Source organism: Folsomia candida, unplaced genomic scaffold (genome assembly GCF_002217175.1).
Source record: "Folsomia candida strain VU population unplaced genomic scaffold, ASM221717v1 Fcan01_Sc013, whole genome shotgun sequence".
Taxonomy (NCBI): domain Eukaryota; kingdom Metazoa; phylum Arthropoda; class Collembola; order Entomobryomorpha; family Isotomidae; genus Folsomia; species Folsomia candida.
Window position 1 is genome coordinate 2,985,704 of NW_019091205.1, and position 13,658 is coordinate 2,999,361.

General features: G+C 37.7%; 1 protein-coding gene across 1 annotated transcript; it reads left to right on the forward strand.

Moving 5' to 3' along the window:
• Positions 1–10,719: 10,719 nt before the first annotated feature.
• LOC118437403 (gastrula zinc finger protein XlCGF57.1-like) lies at positions 10,720–12,089 on the forward strand. The gene is made up of 3 exons (XM_035856375.1): positions 10,720–11,159; positions 11,234–11,641; positions 11,749–12,089. The coding sequence occupies exons 1-3, from the start codon at positions 11,091–11,093 to the stop codon at positions 11,986–11,988; spliced, it is 717 nt and encodes a 238-aa protein (XP_035712268.1). The 5' UTR covers positions 10,720–11,090; the 3' UTR covers positions 11,989–12,089.
• The last annotated feature ends 1,569 nt before the right edge of the window (positions 12,090–13,658 follow it).

The following is a 13,658-nucleotide window of genomic DNA, read 5'->3' on the forward strand; positions in this document are numbered from 1 at the left end:
CACATAAAAAAATTGTTCATTCAATCACCGATATTATGCAAGCATGAAAAAGTATGCACAGAAAAACTTTTGGTTTTCAATCATGCACTCGAATCAACTCTGATGAACCATTTATGATGCAGGCTTAATATGTAGTAGATATTCCGATCTCTACTAATGATCAGAAAACCAAAAATTCGGCGCTCACTAACACCCGGTTATGAATTCATAATACTAATCATTTTAATAATGAGTATCATGAAACCTAGTAGATTAACATTATTAACACTATTTTAACATCCATTCATTCATTCATTAACACTATTTTAAGAGATTATGTAGTTTCATGTACGTTGACATGTATCAGTAACATTTGAGTATACGGATTAAGTGGAAATCAATAACGACGCCGTGTAATAAAATATCGACCCTATCAAAACTGTCCTCGTATTATTCTCGATGTGGAAAAACGGTCCAACATAAAGCCTCAGCCGAGAACAACTTCTCACCTGTTTCGTCCAGAAACCAGACCTAGACGTTGCTCCTAGTGTCCATAACCGCAGCAAATTTTCCGACCTAGCCAAAATTGCGGAAACTAATGGCAGCGTCAAATGCAAAACCGCTCCAATAAATATGACAACTGCGCCCGACAAAATCGTAATAAGCAGAGGTACAGTGGTATGCAATTTTATGACCAAATAGCTCAACAAAACTGCAGATACAAAAAAAGTCAATCCAACAATTGGCAGGAGATAATAGAGAGTGTGGTTAGCTTCCCTGATAAAGATTTCCAACTGACGATAGACGGCTAACCCTTTTCGAAGTCCGGCATAATTTTTAATCACTGTCAAACATTCAAGAACGTTATGGTCGATAGACAACCAACCAAGGCACCCCGTTACTGATATGACGATATTTACGAGGATAATAACCATGCCGAACAGAACTGTGGAGAGGTGAAGTGCACCAAAAAAATTGATCATCATGCGAACCACTATGACTCCAATTAGTGGAATAAATGTTAGATTCCTGGTGAGGAAATAAGATGGGTCGAAAGCAGGGTTGCCAGTAATTACTTCTAGGATTGGAGCTATAACGCAAACTACTGGAAACAAAGGAACCGATGTGACGCATATATTGAGAAATATTCCAATCGGATTAATATGTTGGATGGGTTTTTCTAAAACACAAATTAATTATCCCATGATCAACATTTACTAATTTTATCAATTGTATGTCATGAATTCATACTTACCGCTTTCTGTTTGACATCTTTTCTTCAAGATTTCTACATTTCGATAAATAAAACAAACCGTTTTCCCTTGAAATGCATATATTTGAGACACAATAAGGGCGCAGTTGGTTATAAATACAGAAATGACTAGCAATACTGTGGCGGCGAAAGTAAGTTGAGAATCTTTGTGGTAGCCCAGGACTTCATTTCCCAAGATGTAGGATAAGATGTGGTTATCCACCAGTAGTAATATCGTCAGGAGGTGAAATGCTTTTAACTGTCTCAACTGGGTGACATTTGGCAGCCAGATTTTCCTATCCCAAGTTAGGCACTGGGTGTAGAAGGCATCACTTAGGCATGCGAATCGTTTCAGGATCGCGATTCGAATCGCTGCAAATGGAGTGCAGCTGAGGAAACTTTGTAATATTTTCGCATAGAGTAGTATAATCGGTGATGTTATTTTGGAAAGATTCGTAAATTTGGAAGAAAACATGTCAAGACTTGGATGAAAACTATGGCTTTTTGAACAAACTTGGTAGTCCATCAGTTGGTCCCTCTAGCATTACATATAATGCTCGCAACACAGAAGATTAACGACACTGATGAGCATGACAAAATTCATAACTAGCTGTACTTTAATAACTAACTAATTGTAACTGTACTTTAATATGTGGTTGTAGAAGACACTTAACACGCCCTTATATAAATATGTATAATTCATGGGCAGAACCTTGAAATTTTAATTTACCGTTTCAAATTATTGGGGAAAAATGAAAGTATTGGTTATGCAGTTACGTAGGTCAAAATTTGTGATTATGATTAGTAATTGAATTTTCTTGTCGTATAATTACAACTATAAATTATGGCACTAATAATGGTGCATTTTTTTTGACAAATTTTAGGTTCGGTAGGAAATTGTACATACATAATAATTGATAAAAACCTGTCCAAAATTTTAGGTTTGACAAAGTAGGACACATAATGAAATATTGAGATAATTGAACATGCAATTTGGCCCATAGTTAAACAAATGAAGGAAAATCTGCGTTATTTTGCGCAAAATACTGAAAACACGTATCCATATTATAAGCTGGAAATACAGTATCAAATGGTCCATTTAAATATTTATTTATGAAATATAATTGGAAACTCTGTGTGTACATATCTGCACCCTGTACAAAGTTGTTGAGTGTACATATCCGCGAAATTTCACAACTATTTATTTATCAAGTTGATAACAGGTTTGGACAGAGGAAACAGGTTAATTTGGTGCAAATGGATATCCCAACTTAAAAAGTTTAGATAGTTTACCAGCTAAAAATTTTAACAGTTGTTAAGCATTTTGTGCGCAAAATAGTTGTGGTCATTAAAATGAAATTACATATGTATGTAGATACGAATAAGCATTAAAACGAGTAATAACATTTCAAAGATATGACAGATACTTGATACGAGTCTCGTGCACTACTCAATTAGCTTAACATCGGTATGAAGACGTACAATTACTTTACTTCCGTGCATGATCCAATTTACCTACAAAACGTTTATGTTGGACTACTAAATTTTACCGACTAGTTCCCACTTGAACAGAATTTCCATCAGAATAAAGTCAGGGAACAAAATATGGTTGACATTCCTACAAAACTTTATTGAAATTTAGTTCCTAGAATTTTATAGAATTAGTAAGAAATTAAATAATTTTCAAGTTGAAATTATAACTATATAAATAAGTTTTGGAACGCCAAAAAATAGGTAAAAAATAGCATCCCTTTGTTCTCCTACCATGTTCTCTTTGTTGATGTTTAAGACTACTAAATTGTCTAGTTCCCACTTGAATACATTCTCTCTCAGAATAAAATGAGGAATCAAAATATGATTAACAAGTCTACAAAATTGTATTTAAATTTAGTTCCCATCATTTTAACCAATCAGTTAGAAATTAAATTATTCTTCAAGCATAAATTATAACCAGTTAGATAACTACTTGTTCAAAGTAAAAAATATGTAAACAAAAAATAAAATCTTTTTCGTGATTTGTTACGGTAGTCGATTCGATCTTTAATGTTCGCGAAGGAGAAAGTAATGGACTTTCCCCGCTTCAGGAGCGACCATTTTGACTTGTGAATGGTCAATTGGTCTCTCTCCTCGAACTTCTGTAGGAACTGGTATTGCCGAACGACGGAAAAATGGACGCGGGTCTTGTCTCGCGATTCGTCCCGGAGTCGGGTGTCCGACGAGAAGGAAGATCTATTCATAAATCAGAAATGGGTATGTTAAATCAATTGAACTAATTTTGTACGAAATTTCTAAAAAAAATTCTCACCAGCATGACGAAAGTAAAGAGATTTAAATTTTTCATGTTGATGATTTCGAAGAAAATTGACAAATGTAGATTATTTTTGTGTATTTTCTTGTTGTGAATGCTTAACTCGCTCTGACAAATATTTGGCTTGCTAGTGGTCTTTTATACAAAAAATGATAATGGGACGTTCCATGCCTTCTATCGTTCATCCAGAAATTACTGAGCAAGGGAATTCTCGGGAGGCTAAATGGCGGACTTCTCCATAAGTAATAACATGTAAAGTTTCGAAATTAATTACACCGTCAGTTCTTGATGGATTTTCAAAGTGGCGCACATTTTGGAAACCTTCGACCCTTGGGGAAAAATATATATTTTCAGATTTTTCAAATTCGGCCCCACCCCCTCGAGATCTAGGCCACAAGGTCAAAAAACAAGTAACACTTCTTCATCGAATTTGAAAATTCTACGACTGGATTCGACGGACCTGGGGGTAAATTCTTGGCGGCAATAGTCAGGTTATCATATTGGGCGACTAATCGACCGCACCCACTGCGCTGGTGTCATTGTGGGGGTGGTCAAATGTCAAATCAGCACATTTAATGTAGCAAAAAATTCAAAAAATCCCCTTGACGTGCTGAGAAAATTGATATGCCGCATGACCAGGTTTAAGTAGATTCACTGGATAGTGACGGCCACACCCACAGGGGGTGTGGCATATTTAAATTTGAAATATGCCAGTGAAATCTCCTTTCCGTCTTGAGAAAAATGATATGTCGCATGGCGTGCCTTGGTAAAGTATTGGCAGAAGCGCCGATAACCACGCCCCCTGTCGCCATGGGGTCTATAACAATGGGATGTCGTTCACACAGGGGGCATTGGTAAGACTACGTGTAGTGGCGACATTGAATTTCAAAAACTACGGTGCGGGAGAATTTTTTGCTACATTAAATGTGCTGATTTGACATTTGACCACCCCCACAATGACACCAGCGCAGTGGGTGCGGTCGATTAGTCGCCCAATATGATAACCTGACTATTGCCGCCAAGAATTTACCCCCACGTCCGTCGAATCCAGTCGTAGAATTTTCAAATTCGATGAAGAAGTGTTACTTGTTTTTTGACCTTGTGGCCTAGATCTCGAGGGGGTGGGGCCGAATTTGAAAAATCTGAAAATATATATTTTTCCCAAGGGCCCAAGGTTTCCAAAATGGGCGCCATCTTGAAAATCCATCAACAACTGACCGTGCAATTAATTTCGAAACTTTACATGTTGTTACTTATGGAGAGGTAGGCCATTTAGCCTTTTAGTATTATTAACATTGGCCGATGCTCAATACTTTCTAGATGCACCATAATCCATCCCACATAGCACACGTTAAGCAACAAAATTGACACATTGCATTTAAATGAAGGTTGGGGAGGGAGGGAGAGGGAGAGAACGTGGCAACGTCGAACCCAGCTTCGGTCGATGAGGATGCAAATAGTTATGTGATATCATTCTTTATATTTTGTTTAGTCGTTATGAAATTGTCTAAGCATAAATATGTATTTAAGCAACGACATTTTAATAAATTGTTAAAATCAATTGCATCCTCAAATATGTAAATTGTGACCTCTGGATTACGACGTGGTTTGTGGTTAGAAGGGCTTTATACAACCTTCGGCAAATTGTACGTGCTACTAGTTTTTGCTTCGAAGGATTTTTCTTATTCCATTCTTGACCACCAATCCGACTTTCTGTAGAAACCATCAAATTAGTCATTTGACCCAAATAATAAGCTGTTTGCATAAATAGTGTTCACTTATTAAATAATTGTACGAACTGTTTCCGTGATGAGGTAAATGTTATTCTACGTTACGCTTGCATTATTTGAAAATTGATAACTGACTATTACATACTTCTCATCCCGTGCATATGTACAATGTATGTATATAGAATATTCATGAATATATAGTTCTACATAGAAAGAGATGACTGTGCTGCCTAATTACGTGCGTAACCCACGAAAGGCCCCATTTTTCTAATTCGGTACAATTTAAAAAGAAGTGAAGGGTTGACCCATGCATTTATTAAATGGAGCATACAAATGTAAGCTAAATAAATAAGGCAAGAGATTTACTTTATGATTTAATTTCCCCGTGGGCGAAATTCCTCCGAAAAGTTAAACATTTATGATGCCAGAATTGTCTCCGGCGGTGAAGGGTTGGTTATTTAGTAGCCAGGGATGGGCAATCCCAACACTTACGATGGATTACGGATTACAAATTTATTAATTTAAAAGTTATCGTGGGATTACTGGATTGGGATTACTTCACTCTTGAAATAATGTGGATTACTTGTTGGATTACTTGGAATAATTAATGGCGTGGATTACGGATTACGGATTACAGTAATCTGATTATGGATTATTATCTGGATTACAAAAATCTATATTTATTCTGAATAACGTCAAATTTTCATTTCATGATGATGATTAGTTTTCAAAAAACAAGAGCTCTAAATGATTCATCCGACAGTTGGTTTGTTAGGACGGATAAATTATTCTGCCGGAACTAAACACACGTTCTGAAAGTGCAGATGATCGTAGAGAAGTGTTGCAGAACATAAGTTAAAATCCTTTTAATCATTAAAAAATTCTTTTGACTTTGCACCTTTGCGCTGAGGCGCAAAATTTAGAGAATTTTGGATTTGAAAGTACCTATTGGATGTTTCAGCAGTGTTCTGCTGAAAAATCCAAAAGGATCTGAAGTTCAGTAAGTAACTCAGACTCTGGAGATATTTGCGAGATGGAGCTGTCATGCTGTTCACATGAGCAAAGTAATCCAACCAAGTAATCCGTAATCTGATTACATTATCCAATCCCGTAAATTGAGGATTACGGATTACATGTCATTTCCAGAGCTAGTTAGGATTACGGACTACGGATTACTTAAAAGTGTAAATTTTTTGTGGATTACTGGATTACGGATTACATTCAAAGTAATCTGATTACTTAATCTGATTAAAGTAATCCTGGGATTGCCCATCCCTGTAAGTAGCGTCAGCTACTTATTGTGATCACTTTGTCCGTCTGTCCGTCCGTCCGTCCGTCCGTCCGTAAGCAGGATATCTTCAGAACGAGTCAACATAATCAAACCCGGTTTTCGCCATTGTGCTTCTAATTTTTAGTTTTCGGTCGAGTTCGGAAATTGGGTCAATCGGACCACACCCAACGGCGCCAGTGGGTGTGGTCCAAATTAAATTTAACTTTAATTTTCATATGGGGTGTCATTTTAAAGGAAATTTGACCAGGAATTCAAGGACGTTAATATTTTTGACCTCATGACCTTGAGGTCAAGGTCACAGGTCAAAAAGATACTTAATTGTCATATGGGGTGTCATTTTAAAGGGAATTTGACTAGGAATTCAAGGACGTTAATATTTTTGACCTCATGACCTTGAGGACGAGGTCACAGGTCAAAAAGATATTTAATTGTCATATGGGGTGTCATTTTAAAGGAAATTTGATCGCGACTTCAAGGACGTTAAAATTTTTGACCTTATGACCTCTGGTCATATATGGAGAAATTTTAAAGGAAACTCGAATCGGTCTGACGCTACTTATTTATATTCGTTTGGAGGGTTTATTTTTATCCAGGAATGTGTCAAGCCTTCACTGCAGGTTAGAAAACGCAACCCTTTTCACACCACACGAACCAACATTTACTTTGCATAGTCATTTATTCCTAAACAACACCTGCATAAGTTATGATTAAGCAATCCTACACAACACACGGTAAGCAATAAAATTTATAAAGTAGAAAAATACGAAATTGTACAAATTATAATTTTTTGGTGGTTATACATAAATAGAACAGGTAAATGTTGTCACCTAAGATTGCTGGAAATGTGTTTCATGTTCGTCAATCTCTTTTAAAATGAGCAAATGAGTTAAATATTGAATGAATGAAGTACAGGAATTTACAAACTCAAACCATATCAATGTTTAACCATATCAATTTTTTGAGAATCTACATAAATACATAAATCTACAACCTCAAACAATTCCGAATTCACATGGATCTGAAATCAGGAAAGAATTGGGAGTGTTCCAGGTGCTCGAAAACGTTTAAAACCAAGGTCGAGTTGACCAGACACAACGTCACGCACGATCCCGATAAGAAGGTTAAATGCCAGGTTAGCGTGTAAATTGGCAAAAAAGCTAAAAATTGAATTTTAAAATTCAAACCTGCCCACCAAATAGACACTTAAATTACTTATTTTGTCTAGATTTGCGGCAAAATTTCCAAAAACAGCGTCGCCTTATCTTCCCACGTGTTCACAGTTCACAGCAACCGGAAGCGACCACGTTGTGACTCGTGTCACCGGGTATTTTGCTCCTTTGCCGTTTTACGTAAACATGTCGACACCGTCCACAGCACGGAGGTTCGTCCTCGTTTACCATGCACCGTTCCTGGCTGTGGAAAACCTACCTGGACAAGTGTAGTCTTGCACTACACGTGAGAAATGAACATGCCGCGAATCCGGTCCGATTTCCGTGCACACTTTGCGGTAACGAATTCAAAACGAGGGGTGGACTTGTGAATCACATTCCCATCCATACGACGGAGAAGCCGTACAATTGTGCCACGTGTGGGAAGAGTTTCGCCCACATGGAGACCATAAAAGGTCACGAGGTAAGCAAACATTTCAAGGGAAAAGCGTGAAAGGACATGAATAGTAATACGAAAAATTATTATGTGCCTATTAATTCGGCAGAAAATGCATTTGAAAAAATCTGACCGAAACGTGCTGCCGTGCGACATCTGCCCGCAGACCTTCTTAACTAGGGGGTCTTCTTAACTAGAGGTCTTCTTCACCATGTCCGAGTTGTGCATGAAAATCAGAGGAATTACCAGTGCCCATTTTGTGAAAAGGGATTCACCAAGTCATCAAACTTGAAGCGTCACATGGAGGCGGTACACCCCACGAAGAAGGATCTGATCCATTCCTGCGACAAATGCGACTACAGGAGCCACTCGAAAGTTTATTTGACCAATCACAGAAATGGTCACGCAGAACGGAGGCATGGATGCTATTTTTGTGGGAAGAAATTCATCACTTTTTACAAATTGGCCCAACATTGTCTAATTCATACTGAGGAAAATCAGAGGAACTATCCATGCTCGTCATGCGATAAGAGATTCAGGAACGCCTGGAACTTGAAGCGCCACGTGGAGGCGAGACATGCCGCGAATAAAAGGACGATCTATTCCTGCGATAAGTGTGAGTACAAGTGTCACATGAAGCAGAATTTGGCCATGCACGCAATACGGCACGTGGCTGCAAAGAATGGGTGTTTCAATCTGTTCCAATTTCTGTAGCAAGAAATTTTTCACGTTTCAAGAGTTGGTTTCACATTTTAGAGTTCATACTTTAGAAAATTAGAAATACTTAGGATTAGGTGCATAGCAATAATTTGCGAATTTTTAATAAATTTTCAACATTTGCCAAAATTAGTGTTAAAGAAGCTATGCGATTTGGTTACAAATATATATCTAGTAATTGGAAAGGCACATTTGGCTATAATATTTCGCAATAGTTTTGTATGGATCTGAATCTATGCTTATTCGCACCGTTATTTCAAAATTTGCGAAAAAGTTAAAGCCAGCTTGAAAGTGTCTCTAGCACCGACAAGAATTTAAAACTGGTTTACTCATTGTCGGATTGTACATATGCTATTTTAGACATGGTTTCTAAATTGGAATTCTAATATCTTTTTATAATTATGTACATGTACATGTATATTTATTACATACGTAGCGTGCTTAAATAAATAATTGGACTTATAATGGTGCCAGTAATAATCGTGTATGGTTCAAAAGTTTGTGTTACATGGTTGCGATCCCATCAAAATTTACGGCTTCGAAAATGTCGCGAAGCAAATGTATGCATATCTGTACTTCTCATCCCATGTTGTACCCGTACAAATGTGCATATGTAAATATATACACTCTAAATAAATTAGATTAAAATTTACTCAAAGTTGAGTAGAATTTGCGATGACGCAACTGGTTGTGTAGAATTTACCAAATGAGAGTAAATTTTGCACAACCAGTTGTGCGCTCGCAAATTTTACTCAACTTTATTTAGATTGTATATTTTGCTCAACACAATGAAGCACATTTCTATTTCGGTTCACGTTAAGGGAAATGCAAGTGAAGGGTTACGTGGTGACTGATACTAAAATGTTTGTGCTGTGTCCAGAAGTCGCTGCCCTTAAGGCTCGGCCTTTCACCTACCCCACTTGCCTCAGGACTTTTACCATTCACAGGTCATCATCGTCCTTCTCTCGATAAAAATACCCTCCGTCCTAATTATGAGAGACGACCCAAAATCCTCCCATAATAAATGCATGCATTGGTTTTTAATAGTTAAGTTATCCAAATCCTAACGGTGATGTATTTTTAAAAAAGTTATCGTTGTACAATATTAGCACAGAGACCCAAGGAATTTAATTTTTTTAATTATTTACTAATCCTTCAGCACTTGCGGGGTTCGCTTCTCTCAAATCTTCTACTTTTCAATTACACCGCAGTTTTGAATTTTTAACCCAAGCCGTTGTGGAGAAAAGACGGGAACAAAAATCCCGTCGCTCACGAAAACGCTGACGACGAATTTTCAGTAAAAAATCCAAACTTTCGAAGGGTGCCATTTTACGCAAAAAAATGCCAAAATTATTTCATCCCCATTACAGTCCACACCTGGCCTCTAGTGACTTCTGTATATATAGAAATTTTCAGAAAAACCTCAGGGGGAGGAGAATTCGAAGATTGATGAGGTGAAAACAGCGCTTTTTGACTTTTCTTTCGAAAACCATTTATAAAATCGGACTAGAGTGTTTGAAATTTAGCGGACCAAGTGTGTTAACCTCGCAGGGGACTACATTTAAAAGTAGTAGGGCAAGTACCCCAAATTTGTTACCGGATCATGGCAAGGCCGATTACTTTTCTTTTCCCCCCCATATCTTTCACAGAAAGGTATGACTGCCTGACCTAATTGCGTAGTCCATGAAGGGCCCCATATTCCTATTACAGTCCACATTAATGGAAGTGAAGGGTAAACTGGTGACAGAAATATGCTTGCGGCCATAATAACTCGCTAAACTTGAGTCTACAAATAAAGTTTTTGTAAATTCCGGCTTCACTCGCTTCCTGGCTTTTACCACGGTTCATCCTCGACGTTCTCCCAATACAAATACCCTTCGTGTTCGTTATGTTTTAAAAATAAATGTGAGAGAAAAACTGCCTTATACACAACTACAGATAAGACTAGAAGGAGATGAACGTGTGAAGTCATTTAATTCTGTACAGACGATTCATTTTCAACCCTTTTTCACATCAAAGTTTTGAGTTTCTCTCAAACTTATCCAATGGAAACGAGCAGAGTGAATTTAGTTTAAACTCGTGAAGTTAAACCAGAGACATCAACCTTAAATAAAATCAATTCGTGGAGTACTTATACAATTCTTTGGGGAGTACGAACTCCAAATATGTCGAATCCGTGATATCAAGCCAGGAAAGCATTGCTCAAAAATGCATAAAACCAACAACTTTGGAAGTCACGTGGTCACACACGGTCCCGACGCCAAGATGAAATGTGAGGTAAGTGTCTATATTTTCAAAAACGAAACGAAGTTTGCAATCAAAATTCAGCCATTCCTATATTATTTACTTAGGTTTGCGGCAAAATTTCCAAAAACAGACTCGCCTTATCTTGCCACATGTGGAATCTCCACTCGGACCGGAAGCGGCCCAGTTGTGACACTTGTGGCCGGGTGTTTGCCAACCTTACAAATTTACGGCGACATATTAACACCGCCCACGGCACGAAGGAACGACCCCGTTTACCATGTACGTTTCCCGGTTGTGAAAAAACCTATCTAAGCAAACAACACATTTCGGAACACGTGAAGACTGAACATTCCCATAATCCGGTCCGAATCCCGTGCACACTTTGCGGAAAAGAATTCAAAACCCGAAAAGAACTTGAGCAACACATTTCCACCCACACGACTGAGAAACCTTTCAAGTGTGCCACGTGTGGGAGGAGTTTCGCCCAAATAGGAAAAATGAAACGTCACGAGGTGAATTTGCATGCTGTGGGAAAAATTACATATATTTGTGTAGAAGTGTAGAAGCTAAACATAAGTAAAAAATAAATTAAAACTTCCCACGTGCATTCATTTCACAGGTGACGCATTTGGAAACCTCTGCACGAGACGTGTCCAAGTGGAATAAAGAGCAGAAGATCCATTCCTGCGACAAGTGCGAGTACAGGAGCCACTCGAAATGCAATTTTGTAGAACACACAAGGCGGCACAAGCCTGCTAAGCATGGGTGTTACTTCTGTGGAAAGAGGTTTGTCGCTTTTAAAGATTTGGTGCGACACTCGAGTAGCATGCACACCTTGGAAAGTAGGGAATTTGGTTGATTTGTATTTTTTGGTTGGGTTAGATTTACTGGGGTAAACTTTAAAATGTTGTGAATAATATTTAACAAGTTTTACAATAATTATCAAATACCTGTTCCTATTTAAGCAATGAATATGTATGATATTCAAATACCTAACTATTTACACATTATGACAAAAATTGATACAATCGTAGTCGACTTCGGATGGCAATATATGTATATTCATACTCAAATATCCATACTTATTTATCATTGTACGTCATCAACCGTAGGTTCAGCTTTGTAGCTTTTTCATCAACAATGGCAAATTCAATAGATTATTCAGGGAAACTGAACACGAACTTTTTATCTCTTATGACACGCTCAACGCGTGTTACGACACGCTTTATAAAATTTTAACCATATGCAATCATGATAATTAAAATAGTTCCATGTCAGCTCGCTAAGAATGCTAAAAGTTTCAAAGAAACTATTCTTTACTGTAGGTTGATGGTACATATTAGTTTGCGTTAGGTATTTATTTTGCTCAAAGTCAAATCCGATACGACGTAAGTTATTACTTACAAAATTTCTCATTTTGGTTGGCCAACACTGGTCCGAAGTGATACATACATTTACTCAACTTTTCGTGGCAGTCTGTCCTTACACTTGGACTTTCATCAAACTTATTTCATTCAGGGTATTCCGACCCAGGGTTTTATTGGGTTGGGTTTTTTGGGTTTTAATGGGTTTTAATGGGTTGTTAAAAAATAAAACCCATTGAGTTTTACCATGTTAAATGGGTTTTATTTGGGTTTTAATGGGTTTTATTCGGGTTTTAATGGGTTTTAACTGTATTTCAGCTTAGCACATGTCGACCCTAAAATGTCCAAATTTCAAAATCGGCGAAATTGACTGTCGACATTGCCAAAAGTGCTAGAATATTTATTTTGAATGCTGGGGGAGTACTAGTTTTAAATTTGAGCTTTATAGGATCATGTCGAAATTTCGACAAGTCGACGCCATTCCCTTACGACATGGGTCAATTTCACTTGCGACGCACTTCTTAGCCCTAGCTGAAGCTAGATATCGATTTTTACTACTCTACGTCATGTTGAGTTTCGCCTGTTTTGGACAATTTCGACATGATTTTGTTCAATGTTCCCGGCCATGTTTCATGGAAATGTGCAAATTTCAGAACTCCATTTTTTCAGAATATGTACATACCAAGGGGGGCCATCATTTACAACCATTTTCAGAGTTTGAAGTTTGCACTCTTCGGAGAACCGCGCCCCTAAAGTAGGGGTGTTTTGCCTTTCGCCAAACTTTGACCTGCAATAACTTTTTTGTTTATGGACCGATTTTGATGAAATTTTTTTAGAAGGTGTAGAATCGCTTAGCACACAAGTTTGGACTGGGCGATTGACCCTAAACCCACTAGGAAAAAACCACACCCAAAGTGGGTGTGGCTCGTCAATTTTTTTATGGGCACGTCTTTGACCCCCCAGAGCTCGGAAAATGCAAAAATATTAAGAGAAAAGTGCTCGGGGAATTACTTCCAATAAATTGGCCTCTTTGAACACTGTGCGCTTGTCCGTAAACCTTACATTTCTGAAACTCTACTCACCTCACTTCTTTAAGTGTCTTCGATAACCTTACATATATATGATAAATATTTAGTTTCCCCTTGCAGTTTTTCGATAAATCTTA